This window comes from Macrotis lagotis, chromosome 5 (genome assembly GCF_037893015.1).
Source record: "Macrotis lagotis isolate mMagLag1 chromosome 5, bilby.v1.9.chrom.fasta, whole genome shotgun sequence".
Lineage (NCBI taxonomy): Eukaryota > Metazoa > Chordata > Mammalia > Peramelemorphia > Peramelidae > Macrotis > Macrotis lagotis.
In genome coordinates, this window is record NC_133662.1 from 13,012,661 (window position 1) to 13,030,131 (window position 17,471).

Genomic DNA, 17,471 nt, shown 5'->3' on the forward strand with positions numbered 1-17,471 from the left:
TGGGAAGATATTTAAGAACTTGTATTTTGGCAAATAAATGGAGACCTTGGAGTACAAGGGAGAATTTGTCTTCCTTGTGTCCTGCCCCTTCAATGCTCACCTGGGGAAAGGATAAGTCCAGAAAGGGATTCAACGTATGACACCTACAAGGGATATGAAGGCAGAGTTATCTGAGTGAAGTCCTGGATAAGGACCAGCAGATACAAGCAACATCCAGGCAACATCCCAAAGCAGAGGACTTCAGAAGAGGTAACAGGCTTTGATTGTTACCAAAGGGTTGATTTTAAGGAACATTGAGGAATCAGTGGGGAAATGGAGTCTCCAAGGTAGTGCCACAGGGGATGGAACTCCTTTCTCAGTATCCCATGAATGGGATGCAGAGGACCTACTTGCTGTTCCTTTTGGCCCAGGGTACTGACCTGATTGCACTATGTACAATAAGTATGATCCAAACCCCTAAACCAATGAGTTTCATTTTCCAGCCTACTGCCAGGCACACTTCAGCCAATGCTCTGGCACAGAGGGCTGTGAATTGAACACTAACTGCTCTTCCTGTGTTGAGAGCAAAAATGTCGCTATTGGACAGTTTGTAATGGTGTTGACTAATACTCAGAAAATGCAACAACTCCAAATTGTACTGTTGTCAACAACTCAAGTAGTTTCAAATTTTTCCTCTCATTCTCTGCCGCCCCCACCTTCTACAGAGGGAGGGGAAGATGGAGAAGGGAAATCTTCCTTTTTGGAACTTTGAAACTCAAGCTTATGTTTCAGATGGAATACAGACTTCGCTACAAGGACAAGACCCCTCCAAAAACTTATTCTAGAAATAAAGGGACCCGTATGCCTTCTTCCTGGTTTGAGGAGAATGGGGATTGGGCAATAGGCTATTGATTTGGAAGCTTTGTGGTTCGATTAGTTAAGATAAAAGGGGAAGAAGATTTTTTTTTCTGGGATTGGGAAATATAGATTTTGTCTTTTGAATGAATATGGCTTATACTTCTGTTGACTGGTCTTAATTGGTTATGTGTGTATATGTGTATTTAAACATCTATAGGAGAGATGTAAATCTCTCTACTGGTCTGGAGAGGGGGGAAAATGTTTCTGTATTCTGAGATCTGGTACTGGCCAGGGCATCAGTCTCAGCTTGGTAAATGTGATACAAGAGAATTGTTTTCTGTGTTTGTGTTAGTGTCTAAACTCTGAAATAGTTAGGGTTTTGAATTTGATTGCTTTGAAAGGTTTTTTGTTGGCAAAAGAAAAACCTTTGTAATCTTTGTCTGTTTGTAAGTTGGGGATAAAATGTATTTCAAGGAATTTGAGGATATTGGTTTTTACTATTGTTTAATTGACATTTGTTTATACTATTTTTGAACTTTTCTTTACAACTTCTGTGGCATTCACTATGTAATAATTTTATTTCAAAAAAAAGACAAGAAGGGGAATATGTATGGGACTGTTGTGTGTGGGAATACTGTAAATCTTCATCACCTGGTGCCCCTGAGCACCAGAACATCATTTTAGTAAGTGCCGCAGGACTGGGAGTGGATTAAAGACTGGAGAGGTTATTTAAGCACTTGTATTTTGGCAAATAAATTTCAGCAAATAAATGGAGACCTTGGTGTACAAAGGGAGAACTTGTCTTCCTTGTCTCCTGCCCCATCAACACTCACCTGGGGAAAGGATAAGCGAGTCCAGAAAGGGACTCAACAAAGCTCCAGTACTGAACTTGGAGATTTAATACTTTGGCCATATTATGAGAGGACAGGATTCACTGGAAAAGATCTTGATGTTGGGAAGGATTGAAGGCAAAAGGAGGAGATAACAGAGGATGACATGGATAGATAGTGTAATGGAATGAGCTTGAACAGACTTCAAGAGTTAGTGGAAGACAGAAGGGCCTGGAGTGCTGTGGTTCATGGGATCACGACTGAAGAACAGCATGTGAGCTGAAAGAATGATAGAAAAGCAGAATTCTTTACTATTGGTTCTTGAAAGCATTGTTTATAATAAGGACTGAATGTTGTCTTGTTCTTAGCTAACAAACTTCAAATCAATTGCCTCTCTGAGCTTAAAGGAGGAAAATCTTTATACAAAAGGAAATAACCAGGGACTTTCCAGATACTAAAGTACTAAAGGTTCAGAAGAACAACTACCTAGAAGGAAATGGCCAGGGCCTGGGTGTGGGGGATGGGGGGGGTGGGGAGAGAGAGAGAGAGAGAGAGAGAGAGAGAGAGAGAGAGGAAAGTTGTTGAATATCAGCTATCCAGATTCAAAACTGGTATTTCCATACAGAGCTTAACTTTGAAAGCCTTGGAAAACAAAGGTCACGTAAGGAAGTATGACAACACTTTCTTTTGAAGAGATTTTCCTTCTCCAGTACAAACAAACTTAGCCAATTTTCCCACTGGATTCTTGTTTACAACCTGCCACTTAAGATTTTACTTCATCTCCTCATCACATTCCTCCTTTTACCTCATTCTGGACAGTCTTTGTGGGAACACAAGATTTAAAGCTGAAAAGGATCTTTTTTATTCCTATTTCATTTATTTATTTATTTTAAAATCTGCCACTCCCCCCAGCTACATGCAAAAGCAAATTTCAACATTTACTTCCAAAACCTTGAGTTCCAAATTCTCTCTCTTCTTTACATCCCCGCCCCCACCTCGGGGAAAGTAAGTTACTTGGTGTAGATTAAAAATGTAGTCATGGAAAAACATAATTACAACAGTGAGCATAACCTCCCCACACAAAGAAAGAGAAATCTCAATAAAATAAAGTGAGGGAAAAAAGTATGCTTCAGTTTGTATTCAGACATCATCAGCTTTCTTTTGGGGATATTGCTATTGCTAGCTATATTTTCCTCCATCCTATTCTCCCCACCCTGATTTATTCTATTCTCTCTCTCTTCTTTCACTGTCCCTCCTCAAAAATGCTATATCTGACTATCCTCTCCCACAGTCTTCTCTCTTTTCTATTACCTACACTCCTCCCTCTTTCTGTCCCTTTCTCCCATCCCTTCCCTCTCCTATTTTCCTCTAGGGTAAGATAGATTTCTTTTTTTAAAAAATTTTAAATTTATTTAAAGCAATGGAGTTAAGTGACTTGCCCAAGGTCACACAGCTAGGCAATTATTAAATGTCTGAGGCCAGATTTGAACTCAGGTACTCTTGATTACAGGGCTGGTGCTCTATCTACTGCACCACCTAGCTGCCCATAAGATATATTTCTATACCCAATTGAGTGTGTATGTTATTCCCTCTCTGAGCCATTTCTTCTGAGAGTAAAGGCTCATTCACCCCACCTCACCTTCCCCTCTTTTATAGATTAGGAAACTGAGAAAACAGGGTGAAGTGACTCACAGTAAGTGTTCAAAGCTGTATTTAAACTCAGGAAAATTAGTCTTCATATCTCCTGGCCCAGCCCTCTATCCACTGTGCCACTGAACTACTACCCATGAAATATTTTAAGAATCAGAAAGTCTTAGCACATCGGCCACATCTATGAAAAAGATCTGCTAAGTTAAGAATTGCATTGGAGAACAGGCATTGATGAGATCCCCCATCATTTGACATGTAAATTTTCAGTATTTGTATTATCATGAGGCCCAACTGTTTAATCTGACCTAAAACAGGCCTATTATAAGATCATAGCTTTAGAGTTAGAAGGGAATGTAGAGTCCATATCCCTCATTTCACAGATGGGAATTTGAGATCAAGGCCATCCAGATAGTATCCAACTAAGAGAGAACTGGAATTAAGGTTGTCCTGATTCCAAGTCCAATGCTCTATCTACTGATACACATTATTAGTTTGAAACTTGATCTTGAGTCTATAAAGTCTTTAGTTTTTTGAGATTGCATTGGGATGCAACATTGTTCTTAAATGCCAGTCTAGAGAAGGCTTTTCAATTCCTTTTGAATGGCCCACTTTGCAAGCCTCTTTTTGTTTGTTTTTTATTTATTTTTTGCAAAGCAGTGGGGTTAAGTGACTTACCCAGGGTCACACAGCTAGGTAATTATTAAGTGTATGAGGCTGGATTTGAACTCAGGTACTCCTGAGTCCAGGGCCAGTGCTCTATCCACTGCTTCACTAGCTTCCCACCAGCCTCTTTTGAAAGAAAATTATTATATAATGAATGAATTTGGTGTAGCAGAATAGAGCGAGTTCGAAAATATAATCTTAAAATAATTATATGTATATTGGATTATTTTATCCTTTACAAAGTTTGTAGCATTCTATGTCTTACCAGTTCCCTAAATTATATGAAAATCTTTCATTTTATGAAGTCACGATTTAACTTATAGTAAACAGAAAATGTGCTTTTGTCATAGTTTAATTCCAGCATTAACTGGAATATTGTGATTAGAATATATCTGACTTCCCAAGATTTCATTTTTCAGATGGAGGCTGTTCATAAACAGTACCTAAGGGAATCTCTTAGGTTTCAAATAACTATCTTGGTTGGTTCAAATTCCCCTACATGTTTCCAGTTGAAATCTCCAGGAAAGAGATATCTACTTAAGGCAAAAAAGAGTATGCTACCATTGAGTGCTAACAATACCTAGAGACCCTAGAAATTGCTTCCCCCCTGCCCCCGGAAATACCAAACAAGCCCTTGTTTTATTTAGTCAGTGTGACACAGATTTTCTTCCTGAAAGACATACTCTTAAACCTCCAGTGACATGGGATTCAGAACCCATGACTCACTGACCAGAAAGGTGTTGCTTTGGTGAATAACCTCTCAAAAAAGATGTCACAGCTCTCTTTGGGGATGTTGGTCTTGTATGAAGAAGACACCTCTTAGATCCAATTTTAAACATGGGGATTGATAACTTAGGTAACTAAACCTTCTCATTTTTATGAAATAGACTCTCCTCAAACTACTGACTTTCTCTTTCAGGATTTCTCACAGCAATGAGGCAAGAAGTGACTCGAGCCCACAAGGGCTGGGCATTGGATACTGTGACAATTCACAATGATGTGATGAGACAAACTAAAGAAGAAATCACAGTGCCACCTGTGGTATGTACCACAGTGCTTCATTTGCTAATTGCTGGGAATTTGAGAATTCAAGGCTCTGATTTCTAGTCCTGCTTCATGACTTTGGGCAGCCAAGAACCTCCCTGTAAACATTTCTTCCCCTGTAGCCTAGAGATCTCACTCCTGCTTCCACTGTACCCCTCCATTCTATCAGGATTCTTGAAAAGAGATATCAAACACTTGGAGCTTGTTAGAGAGAAGTCCCCTCTAAAATATGAGTCTGGGGTTGCCAAAAGTAATTATTGGAATCTCAACCATTGTGAGAGAATTGCAAAAAATATTATGTGATGGGAAGGGATTCAAAATGCTTCAGTCTTGTACTGGCTAGTACCTCAACCTTCACATCTGGGTCCTCTGAAAGGGTATTGTCCTTTTCATTGTTAACTCTAAGGAACCAAGTCAAGAAATTCTTTACATTTGATCTTAGTTTCTCCTGATATTGCTTCAACCTCTTCCTCTTCTTTAGTCTTTGGTGAAATTCCATAAGCCACTTTCCATAAAATAACTTTTTTTTTTAACTGAGAATAGGGTCAATCTCTCCCTAATCCCTGCTCCTTTAGCCTCCTCTTCTTATGATCATGTGCTTCCAAAGGGAAATCTGAAATTCTAGGCCTGGACACTCTGACCTCAATCAACTTTTTGAATCTTCTCTCCCCTTACTGCCCAATATTAAAACTCTGGGATAGATAAAGTAGTCTCCTCACTGTTCCCCTGCTATACTTTGTGATTTCTGCCTCTGTACCTGTGTTCACATTTTTCTCCTTTATATCATACTCATCCAATTGCATCTCATCCTTTAAGACTCAAGTTACGGGAGGCTAGGTGGTGCAGTGGATAAAGCACTGGCCTTGGAGTCAGGAGTACCTGGATTCAAATCCAGTCTCAGACATTTAATAATTACCTAGCTGTGTGGCCTTGGGCAAGCCACTTAACCCCATTTGCCTTGCAAAAAAACCTAAAAAAAGACTCAAGTTACCTCATGTCTTCCATGAAGTATTCCCAGACTATTACAGTCTATAGTGAGTTTTCCTGCCCCCCCCAAAACTATCACTTATTTTCTAGAGACAATAATTTAATAATTTATTATGCATTTTGACCTCTTTTCTATTGATTCTTTATAGCATTAAAATTGTTAATTTTTCTTGTATTACATTATATGTCATCAAATTGAAACATAACTGGCAATTCTAGTGCCTGAGTCCAGTGGCATAAAACACCCTCCAAAGTTGAGGAATAGAGGGAGAGACTTTTTAACATCTAGACATAAGGCTCTGTGGGAAGAGAAAACTCACAATAGCATCCTGTGGTAGTAGGTAGAGATCCTGAGAAACTATGAAGTCATTACTGGAAAAAAACCCTGGGGGATCCATTCTCAGAGGGAAGAGGACAAGGCTGGGCCAGAGAAGGAAACACCTAGGTTGTGATTATGCGGTGGGGGTGGGGTGAGAAAAAGGAGAAGGAAGGGCAGAGAAGTAGAAAAGAAATATGCTATGTAGTAGTACTCAGGTGCTATGATCAATTTTTCCTACTTGCTGAAGGAGTATAAAGGCTAAAAACTGTCTGTAAAAATCAGTATCCTGAGGCAAAGCCCCTCTTGCCCTGCCTTAGTTCCAGTCATGAAGTCATTGTGTTGGAAAGACTTTAACTCCTTCTCCTCACTTTAGGTGAAATATTTTAGAAAAGACAAGAAAAAAAGAGAATCTCAAAGGGAAAGTGATACTGCTAGTTAGTGACAGAGTCAAGACTAGGATCAAGGTCCCCCACTGGAGTCATCAGATCTTTCCACTTCATGCTGTTTCTCAGCTAGACTGTAAACTCCTTAAGGTTAAGGACTTCCCCTCAAAATGCCTGAAATGGTTTCGAATATAATAAGTGGTCAGAAAAAAAAATGTTTCTTGATTTGGCTGAAGGGTAGGTTAAAATTTAGGCTAAGTAGTCTTATGCATGTCCTGTTCTCTTATTAGTCACAGAATCCTAGGATTAAAAGGAATGCTCAGAGGTTATTTAATCCATATTTCTCTGCCTTCTAAAGGATTACCTCTAACCCTTCTCTGTGAAATGATGATCTCATATTGTTCAATCTCTGGGTAGAAAGACAATTATGCAATGGTAGTTTATCATGAAATTCTCTTTGTTTTAAATCAGAATTTTGCAATTTAACCAAATTCCTCATGAAATTTTAGATTTCCAGAGCCAAAAGGGACCTTATATCATCTCATTTAACTGCATCCTCATAGTGGCTACTACCCCCAAAGTGTCCATCCTATCTCTATTTCCAGACCTCCTCTAGTGATGTAGGGAATAGAATACTCTCCCAACATTCCTGCCAAAGAAGGCCAGGCGAGTTGGGGAAGCTCTGATATTAATAGGAAGTCTTTCCTTATATTGAGCTTAAATATATCCCCTGTACTTTCCACCCTTAGATCCTAGTCATGCCCTATTTGCAAGCAAAACAAATCCTCTTTTACATGACCATCCTTTTAGTATGGAAAAATAGTAAATTATGTCCTCCCTCCATCTAGAGTAAAAAGAGTGTTGGGCTTTGTACTAAAATTTTTAGATGCAAAAAACAAGGTATAAAGATTCTTAAAAGTTTAGTTATTTTTCCCTCAGGATAGTTATGCTTTAACTATTTAAACTGGGGAGAATTCAGCTCAATATTTTATAGCCTTCCATGTTTTGTATGGTATTTTTAGATTGTCATAGGATTTAGAACAACAGAAACCTTTAAAAGAAATCTAGTCCAATAAGAACTGTAATTAACATAAAGTGACCAGATCTTAGCCCCAGGGTGCTATCATGGTGGGGTGGGATGGGGAGGGGAGAAACAGGCTTCTTCCCTATGATGATCACTGTTATAATCCCTTGTCAGACCCTACTACTATGGTAAAATAATCCCCAAATCCTTATCATTCTCACCTTTCACCAAGCCTTCCTCACAGAGAGATGAGGCACCTCTCTTCCAAAAGAATTGTAGCTTTCCATTTCCCCAATTCACTTGAATTTGCTCTGGGCAGAAGAATAACTCATTATAGCTCTAAATTTCATATCCCCATTTAGTGGTTATAGTCTAGTTTTTTTTTCCTTTCCCCAAGTTTTTAGCCTTATTTCCCAATACTTACATATTTTAAAGCAATGGCTTCCCTTGCATTTTGTTCTTTCAGGAAGGAGTCTATATTCATGGACTGTATTTAGATGGAGCTGCCTGGGACAGGAGGAATGGGAAACTCACCGAATCAACCCCAAAGGTGCTCTTTACACAACTTCCAGTGCTACACATATTTGCTATCAACTCCACAAGTCCCAAGGATCCAAAACTCTATGTTTGTCCTATTTACAAGAAACCACAGAGGACTGATCTAACCTATATCACAATGGTATATTTGAGGACCATTGTGTCTGCAGACCACTGGATTCTGAGAGGAGTGGCCCTCCTGTGTGACATCAAGTAAATTCTGTCCCAGTCACAGCAAGTCTTCATTCTTGCTGATGGCACTGGTTTTCTTCAGAGAAAGTGGCATTTTTGTTAAATTATGATAATAAACTTCCTTCCTCCTATGATTTCTGCATTATACTTTTAAAATACCATATTGAGTAGTTGGCATTCCATACTCTACCTTTTTTTCCAGCAACAATATCTAACAGGCAAATTCTAACTGATTTTTTTTAATTTCTAAAAATCAGTGAAGGCATTCATTCCAGGTCTTAGAGGATTTTTTAAAAGTCTGACTTGAAAGCATTAAAAATTTATTCAGGTCCAAAATTGACTTTCCCTCATTTAAATTTTTTCTCCAAATAAAAACAATTATTATGCCACCTAAGTGTGAGTCTATGTTAAAATACAGTTCTTAAGTTTTCTGGTCTTGTATTCCTGCTCTGTACTTGAACTGACATTTAGAACCTAAGATAATTCCTTCCCCTCTAGAGAAAGTAGTGATGGGATGGTGACTGATGATAGAGGTGATGAAGGAGGGTATAAAGGAAAAGAGGAGATAGGCTTTAGGGTGGGCAGGTTGCAGGTTTTTTCTATTGGAGTTCTTAATTTCCCAACAAATAAAACATCCCAGCATTTCCTCATTACCATAACAAAGCAACATTTCCAAATAATGACTGTAGATCTCACAATTGCACCTAGTAACATGCTAAACGCTCAATAGACAAAATAGACTGTGAACCTTTTGTTCTTCACTGGAGGAAATGATGATTTTTGTCCTTCCTTCATCCCCAAAGAAGACCATGACATCATGGAGGTGAGGCCATGACAAGCACATGAATTGAATTTGAGAGAGGGGGTGCTGTGCTAAGTCACCATATTCACTTTCCCTTCCAGAGTCATTTGGATTAGATGTGAACCAAAATGACTAGAGAAGCCTTGAATTTGAGACATTTAGGGTTAAGGGACTTGCCCAAGGTCAAAGAGCTAGAAAGTGTCACATATCAGAGTCTGAATTTGTACTCCTGTCCTCCTGACTCCAAGGTCAGTGCTCTATCTACCCACCTAGTTGCCCAGGTCTTAGAGGAAATATTGGTTTAATAAAACCAACAATGTCCTATTTTCCATATTCATGCAACCACACTGTAAGGAAAAATACATTCTATGAAGCTCCTACACTTGTCTTCCTGTTTAGAATACCTCTGAATAGCTACATTAATAACTCTCATCCTTTGCTGCTCTTGAGGAAGGCGCAAGCCTTTGGTTGCTATCACTGTCTCTCCCTTCTTCCAATTCATCAGATTCTCCCTATGTGAAGGAGAATAAAGAGGGCAAAGCAGTAGTATCATATGCCTTAAGAAGAATATAGAGAAAATCCTATGGAAATTCAAAATTTTATCTTAAAACATTTTCAGAGAGTAAAGTGTTTAAAAATTCAAACAATCAATTGAATGCCTAGGGATGTACTTTAGCCATATTTAAAAGCTTAAATTTGAGGCACCCTGTAAAAAAGTTGTAGATAGTCCCATAATGAGTTGGTGGTGGTGGTTTTTTTAAATCATCAGACCAAGTATTGCAATTCTTTTCCAAGTCCAAGCAGACCTGAAACAAAAAAGGGTGGCTAAATATGAACTTCTAAACAGCGTCTTTTTAAATTTTTTATTAATCTAAGATAGCATTAGCAATCATAAATGCTTGTTCACCAGAGCACATCACAGAGTACTGTCATTAGGTCACCTAAGTACTGAGAACTGGCAATCATGCATACATCTACCATTTTATAACAACTTTAATAGTCGTTAATAAAATATTTTCCTGTTTGTTTTCAATTTATCTTTTTTTTTCAAATAACAAGTATATTGAATTAATCCATCTCTTCCAAGTCCCCAATGCATGCATTGAATAAATTGTCAAAACAATTGAAATATCTCAATATATATCTAGACTGGCAAATTAAATGGCCATATTTGCCTTATCCAAAAATGTATGTCTGTTTCTGCAATTTAAGTTCATTCTTTTGAATTTGTAGTTTATCCTTGTTATAATCAGAGTTCTACAGACTTTTGAAATTGTGTTTATTATAGATTTTTCTAGCTCTTCTTGCTTTGCTCTGCATTAGTTCATAAAGGTTTTCTCTATTCCTCTGAAATTTTTCATTTCAATATTTCTTATGATCAAAACTTAATGCATTTTGTTGAAAGGGTGGTCTAGTTGCCTCAAAATTCAACAGCTTGTAGTCGTAGGAAGGGCCCCAGAGAATTCCAAATGATAATCATGGAACATTTGAGGATAAATGAAAACAACATTGACAGATATTAGAACTCTTTTCAATACTGTGACCAGTTGTTGAGCATTGAGACATGATTGCCTCCAGGTACAGGATTAGGCATATATTCCCAAATACATCCAATATGATTTGTTTTGCTTAGATGTATAACATTGCTATTAAGGTACTGTTTGTGGGAAAGTGAGAGGAGAGTCATTAGAAAAATGACAATATAAAAAAAGTGAAGGCAAAATAGAATTTGGAAGAAGAAAACAAAATTGTTTCTCCTATATTAGTTCTGAGCAACATTGACAATAAACCTTGTCATAATGCCTTAAAAAGATCTGAGGAAATGAGTAAACATATTATTTGCATGTAATATGAACATGCCAATTGCCACAAATCTTTTTCCTTAATGCTGCATGGACAGCTGCATTTTCTGAGATTTCTCAATATTATCACAGTTATTTCATAGACCAAAGAAGGAATGGAAAGAGAGAGAGAGAGAGAGACAGACAGAGAGAGAGAGAGAGAGAGAGACAGAGAGAGAGAGTCAAGAAGGCAATATCAGGCTCCTCAATATTTCCAGGAATGACTGAATTTCAGTTTGGGATTGGTCCTTTCATTCATAATTGTCTCTGCTGAAGTAGAGGCAAAAGCCCCAAGTGCCTTTTTTCTTTATAGTTTTAGTGACCTTTAAATTAATATCTTAGATTTGTTCCAATGGCATGCTTAGAACTTGGTCAGCATCAAAGATGCCAAGGTTATCCACTGCAGCCTAGGACATCACTTGATGTCTTGACTTTTGTCTTGCCACAGAACTTCAATGATGCTAGAAGAAAGAATGAGACTGGCAGCCTTGTTCAGTTCTGTCTCACTTAAATCCAAGTCAGTTACAAGTCTAGACATTACACATGGTGTCATTGATTCTCTTCAAAAACTGAGCAGCAGCTTACATCTATGTAATAGTTAAAAGTTTGCAAAGTACTTGACATAGATCTTCTTATTTGAGCCTCACAACCCTTTTAAGTAGATGCAAGTAGAAGTAGTAGAGTTATAATTCCTACAAATTCTACAAATATGGAAAAAGCTTTTGAGTCACTTGCCCACTTGCTAATAAATATTTAAAGTAGGATTGGCATTCAGGTCCTTCTGACTCCCAAGTCTGCACTACCTAATTGCCACTGAATAATTAACCTTATATATCTTTGACTCATTAAATCTTGACTCATTTTACTTCTATAAACATATTCATTTTCTCTCCAAAATCACTAGTATTTTACTAATGGCACAACTTGCCATACTTAAAAGAGAGTAATCTAGTGAAGGAAAATTTTAATAAAGCCTTTCAAAGGATTTCTGGGGTGGAGCTAAGATGGTGGCTTGAAGCTAACATGCTCCTGGACCTTTTCCCTATCAAAGATAAATGAAGCCTCTTCTCTAAAATTCAAACTACAGATCCCACCAAGAAAAAGAAATTTCAAAGAAATTTTCAACAGTAGACATAGTAGAGGATCTTCAGAGAAGGTCTATCTCTTTGGGGGAAAAGGGGAAGTCCAAGAAGCAGGAGAGATAAGAAAGCCAGCAGTTGTTATAGCCAAAGTCCAGAACTTTCAAATAAAGGTGAGAATATTGCAAGCAGCAAAAAGAAAACAATTCAAATACAAAGGAAACCCAATCAGAACCACACAGGACCTATCAGCCTCAACATTAAAGGTTAGGAAAACCTGTAATACCATATATCAGAGAGCAAAGGACCTGGGATTACAACCCAGAATATACTACCTTGCAAAATTCAGCATATACTGTCAGGGAAACTAAATGGAGGACTTTCAGAATTTCATGACACAAAGACCAAAACTGAACAGAGAATTCAATTACCAAATTATGAGATGCATGAAAAGGTAAATGAAAAGGGGAAGGAAAAAACAAAACAAAACAAATATTGGTAAAGACCATGAAATTGCATACAACTCTAAAAAGGAAAATATAATACTTATAATTCTTTAGAACCTTACTTCTCTTAGTATAATTAAAAACAAATATAATTGAAGAGAATGGACTTAAAGGATATGGGTATAGTTGGGTCTTAAATCTCCATTGAAGAGGACCAAGATGACATCACAATGTTTGAGACAAAGAAAAGCAGGGGTGTTAATGTTAAACTTGTGTCTCCTTATCCTTTGACCCATTTTAATTCTAATATGGTTAGCACCTTTTCTACTGAGGACATCATAAACTGTGAGGTCATGAGTCAGTGTCTGTGACTAACAATCATTTTTAAAGTTCTCAGGTGAGACCTACAGAGCCTCTCAGTAATTAGAGTTCTTTAAGATTCTTGCGGTTAATTGGATCAAGGTTTGATTTAACCCAGGCTTCACTTAACAAGGGGTTAAGTACACTGGGTGGGGGTAAATTGAAAGAGAAAATAGGCCTTGTTTCACTTAACAAGGTGTTAATAAGTACCTTGGCAGGGAAGGGGTGGGGTAAAGTAGCAGAAAAAATAGGCCTTCTTCACTTAACGGGTTAAATACCATGGGTTGGGAGGCAGAGGGGTGGGAAGGGGGTACAGTATGAGAGAAAATTGACTGGGGAGGCGCACAAATAGTTCAAGAAATGATATGACTTTGGATGATGCTTGGATGAGGAGGATTGTTTGTATTTGTAAGATACCTGAAAAGGAGATGAAGTAAAAAATAATTAGAATTATAATTTGATGTTATTTGAGACAATGCTGCTTATCAGGCAATCAAGCAAACAATGATGATACTTTGATAAAAATATGAGCTTATCAAATCACCAAACTGTGATTGATAATACCTGATTAATAGTACAAGTGCTATAAAACACCAAGGGAAGAGGCACAAAGATCTATAATTTTAGAGGGAAAGAAGGTAGAACGTGAATCTTGAGTAAATTCTATTCAATACATTTAACCTAGAGAGGGAATAAGATATATTCCAACTTGAGTTTAAAAAATCTACCCTAAACCACAGGGAAAAGGGGGACTGGGAAAGGGAAAGATAAAGGAAGAAGGTACTGATAAAAGGGAAGATGAAGGTATAAGTGAAAATAAATTGAAAGTTAAATTTTTAAAAGAAAAGTCAAAGAGGAAAGGTAGTAAAATTTTAGGGAGGAGGAATAAGATAAAAATATAAATGGAGAAAAATAGCATGGAAGGAAATACAGAATTAGAAATCTTAACTGTAAATGTGAATGGGATGGACTATTCCATAAAATGGAAATGTATAGCAGAATGGATTTAAAAACAGAATCCTACAAATATGTAGTTTATAAGAAACACATTTGAAGCAGAGAGATACAGGGTAAAAGTAAAAGGGAGCAAAAGTATGTCTCAGCTGAAGAAAAAAAAATCAGGGTTAGTGATCCTAATCTCAGATAAAGTAAATGCAATAATCAATCTTATTAAAAGGGATAAGGAGGGGCGGCTAGGTGGCCCAGTGGATAAAGCACCTGCCCTGGAGTCAGGAGTACCTGGATTCAAATCCGGTCTCAGACACTTAATAATTACCTAACTGTGTGGCCTTGGGCAAGCCACTTAACCCCATTTGCCTTGCAAAAACTAAAAAAAAAAAAAAGGGAATAAGGAAGGAAACTACATCTTCTTAAAAAGCACCATTGGTAATGAAGCTATATCATTACTGAACATGTATAAACTTAGTGGTATAGCATCCAAATTCCTAGAGCAAAAGCTGAGTGACTTACAAGGAGACATCAAAACTTTAATGATGGGAGACCTCAATCTCACTCTCAGAACTAGATAAATCTAAACACAAAATAAACAAGATGGAATTTAAGAAGGTGAATGAAATCTTAGAAAACTTGGATATGATAGACCTCTGGAGAAAAACTTAATGGGGATAGAAAAGAATATAATATACCCTTTTCTCAGCAGTTTATGGTACCTATACCAAAACTGACCAGGTACTACTAGGGCACAAAACTGCAGAAAGGCAGAAATAATAAACATACACTTCTCAGACCAAAATGCAATAAAAATTACCTGTAATAAAGGGTCATGGAAAGATAAACCAAGAACTAATTGGAAATTAAATACCTTTATCTTAAATAATGGGTGGATCAAACAGCAAATCATAGAAATAATTATATCCAAGAAAATTATAATAATGAGACATCATACCAAAATATATGGGATGCAGTCAAGGTAGTTTTGAGGGGAAACTTTATACCTCTAAATAGAGAAAGAGAAAATCAATGAATTGGGTATGCAACTAAAAAAGCTAGAAGGAACAAAGATCCCCAATTAAATAGCAAATTAGAAAATGTGAAAATCAAGGGAGAGATTAATAAAATTGAAAGCAAGAAAACCATTGATCTAGTAAATAAAACTGAGTTGGTTTTATGAAAAAACCAATAAAATAGACAAATCTTTGTTAATCTGATTTATAAAAAATAAAGAAGATAACCAATTACCAGTATCAAAAATGAAAAGGGTGAACTAAACACTAATGAGGAAATTAGAGATAATTTGGAGCTACTTTGCTGAACTGTATGCCAATAAATTGGATTAACCTGAGTGAAATGGATGGATATTTAGCAAAAATACACACTGCCTAGATTAACAGAAGAGGAAATAAAATATTTAAAGAACCCCATTTCAGAAAAAGAAATTGAAGAAACCATCAATAAACTCCCTAAGAAAAACATCTCCAGGTGAGATGGATAAGTGAATTCTACCAAACATTTAAGGAACAATTAATTCCTTGACTATATAAACTGTTTTTAAAAATAGGAGGAGTTCTGCCACACTTCTTTTATGACACCAACTTGGTGCTGATACCTAAATGAGGAAGAACCAAAACAGATGAAGAAAATTATAGAGAAATCTCCCTAATGAATATTGATGCAAAAATCTTAAATTTTAACAATGAGACCACAGCAAGTTATTATTAGGATAATATGCCATGATCAGATAGGATCTATACTAGGTAGGCAGAAACAGTGTAACATTAGGAAAAACTCAACAATAATTAAACATATCAATAGCAAAACCAACAGAAAACATGAGTATCTCAATAGATGCTGAAAAAGCCTTTGGTAAAATACATCATCCATCCCTATTAAAAAACACTAGAAAGTTTAGGAATAAATGGAGTTTTCCCTAAAATTATAATATCTATCTAAAACCATCAACAAATATATGTATTGGGAACAGACTCAGAGCATTTTCAATAAAATCAGGGGTGAACCAAGGATGCCCATTATCAATCACCATTACTATTAAATATAGTTTTAGAAATGCTAGTTGTAGCAATAAGAGAAGAAAAAGAAATTTAAGGAATCAGATTTGGCAATGAGGAAGCAAAACTTTCACTCTTTGCAGATTATATGATGGTATACCTAAAGAATCTGAGAGAATCTTCTAAAAAACTTGAAACAATTAACAAATTCAACAAAGAAACAAGATATTAAAAAACCCCCACTTAAATCCTCAGCATTTCTATATATGAACAACAAAAACCTAAGAACAAGAGATAGAAAGAAATTCCATTTAAAATAACTATAGACAACATTAAATACTTTGGAATCTACCTACCAAGACACACCCAGACAAACAATTATAAAGCACTTCTTACCCAAATAAAGTCAGATCTAAATAATTGGGAAAATGTCAAATGCTCATGGTTAGGTTGAACTAATATAATAAAAATAACAATTCTACCCAAACAGTCAGAACCAAACATGAAAAAACTGATTGGTTTAATATTCAAAGAGGAGTGCAACATGGTCTTATATTGTCACTTTACTTAAGAAAAAGGGTACAATTGGTGAAATACCAGGCTAAATAAATGAAAAGCTAGAATTAAGATAATTGGAATAAATATCACAGTCTTGAGAGATGTAACAGTACCATTCTGATGGCAGAAAATGAAGGATTAAGAAGTCTCTTGATGAGGGTGAAAGAGGAGAGTGAAAAAAACTGACTTGAAAATTAAAATTAAAAAATACTAAGATAGTGGCAACAGATCACATCACTTCCTAGCAAATGGAGGAAAAGGAAATGGGAAGCAGTGTCAGATTTTTATATTCTTGGGCTGAAAAATCATTGCAGAAAATAACTGCATGAAATGAAATTTCATTTCATGAAGTCATGAAATTAAAAGATGCTCCTATGGCAAATCTGCACAACATGATAAATAAAAAGCAGAGACATCACCTTGTTGACAATGGTCAGTTTAGTAAAAGCTATGGTTTTTCCAGTAGCAACATATGCCTGAGAACTGGACTATAAAGAAAGCTAAGTGTTGCAGAACTGATGCTTTTGAATTGTGGTTCTGAAGAAGACTTTTGATATTTCCTTGGACAGCAGGATCAAATCAATCAAAATTGAAAGAAATTAATTCAAACTATTCACTGGAAGTTTAGATACTGAAACTGAAACTTAAATAATATGGCCACATAATGAGAAAATAGGAATCACTGGAAAAAACCCTGATGCTAAGAAATACTGGAGACAAAAGGAGAAGAGGAGAGCAGCAGGTAAAATGGGGAGACTATCATGGAAGCAATGACCATGAGCGTGGACAGACTTTGAGACATAGTGGATGATAACCTGGCAAGCTATAGTTCATGAAGTCACAAAGAGATACATATGACTGAACAACTTACTATCTATCTTTGTCTTGGAGACAAAGTACTGTCCTCACAGAGGAAGAGAAAACATATTAACTTGTAAAAATTGTGAAAAAAC

The 17,471-nt window shown here is 36.6% G+C and overlaps 1 protein-coding gene and 1 long non-coding RNA gene across 3 annotated transcripts in view; one reads left to right on the top strand and one right to left on the bottom strand.

The window, feature by feature from the left end:
* LOC141523568 (uncharacterized) overlaps nucleotides 1-8,569 on the bottom strand; it is a 50,045-nt gene extending 41,476 nt beyond the window's left edge. Inside the window, exons 1-3 of one of the 2 annotated variants that reach the window (XR_012478513.1) lie at nucleotides 8,162-8,569; nucleotides 7,959-8,048; nucleotides 1,552-1,946 (exon numbers count right to left, since the gene is read on the bottom strand). This is a non-coding gene — a long non-coding RNA (uncharacterized LOC141523568). Of the gene's footprint in view, nucleotides 1-1,551; nucleotides 1,947-7,958; nucleotides 8,049-8,161 lie in introns of those variants that run through there. The other variant, XR_012478512.1, reaches the window with a different exon arrangement.
* The window catches only part of LOC141523566 (dynein axonemal heavy chain 8), a 412,522-nt gene extending 402,112 nt beyond the window's left edge, over nucleotides 1-10,410 (top strand). Inside the window, exons 92-93 of the mRNA XM_074236848.1 lie at nucleotides 4,900-5,021; nucleotides 8,204-10,410. Coding sequence (XP_074092949.1) covers nucleotides 4,900-5,021; nucleotides 8,204-8,491 — 410 coding nt within the window. The 3' untranslated portion in view covers nucleotides 8,492-10,410. The remainder of the gene's footprint in view (nucleotides 1-4,899; nucleotides 5,022-8,203) is intronic.
* Nucleotides 10,411-17,471: the final 7,061 nt, after the last annotated feature.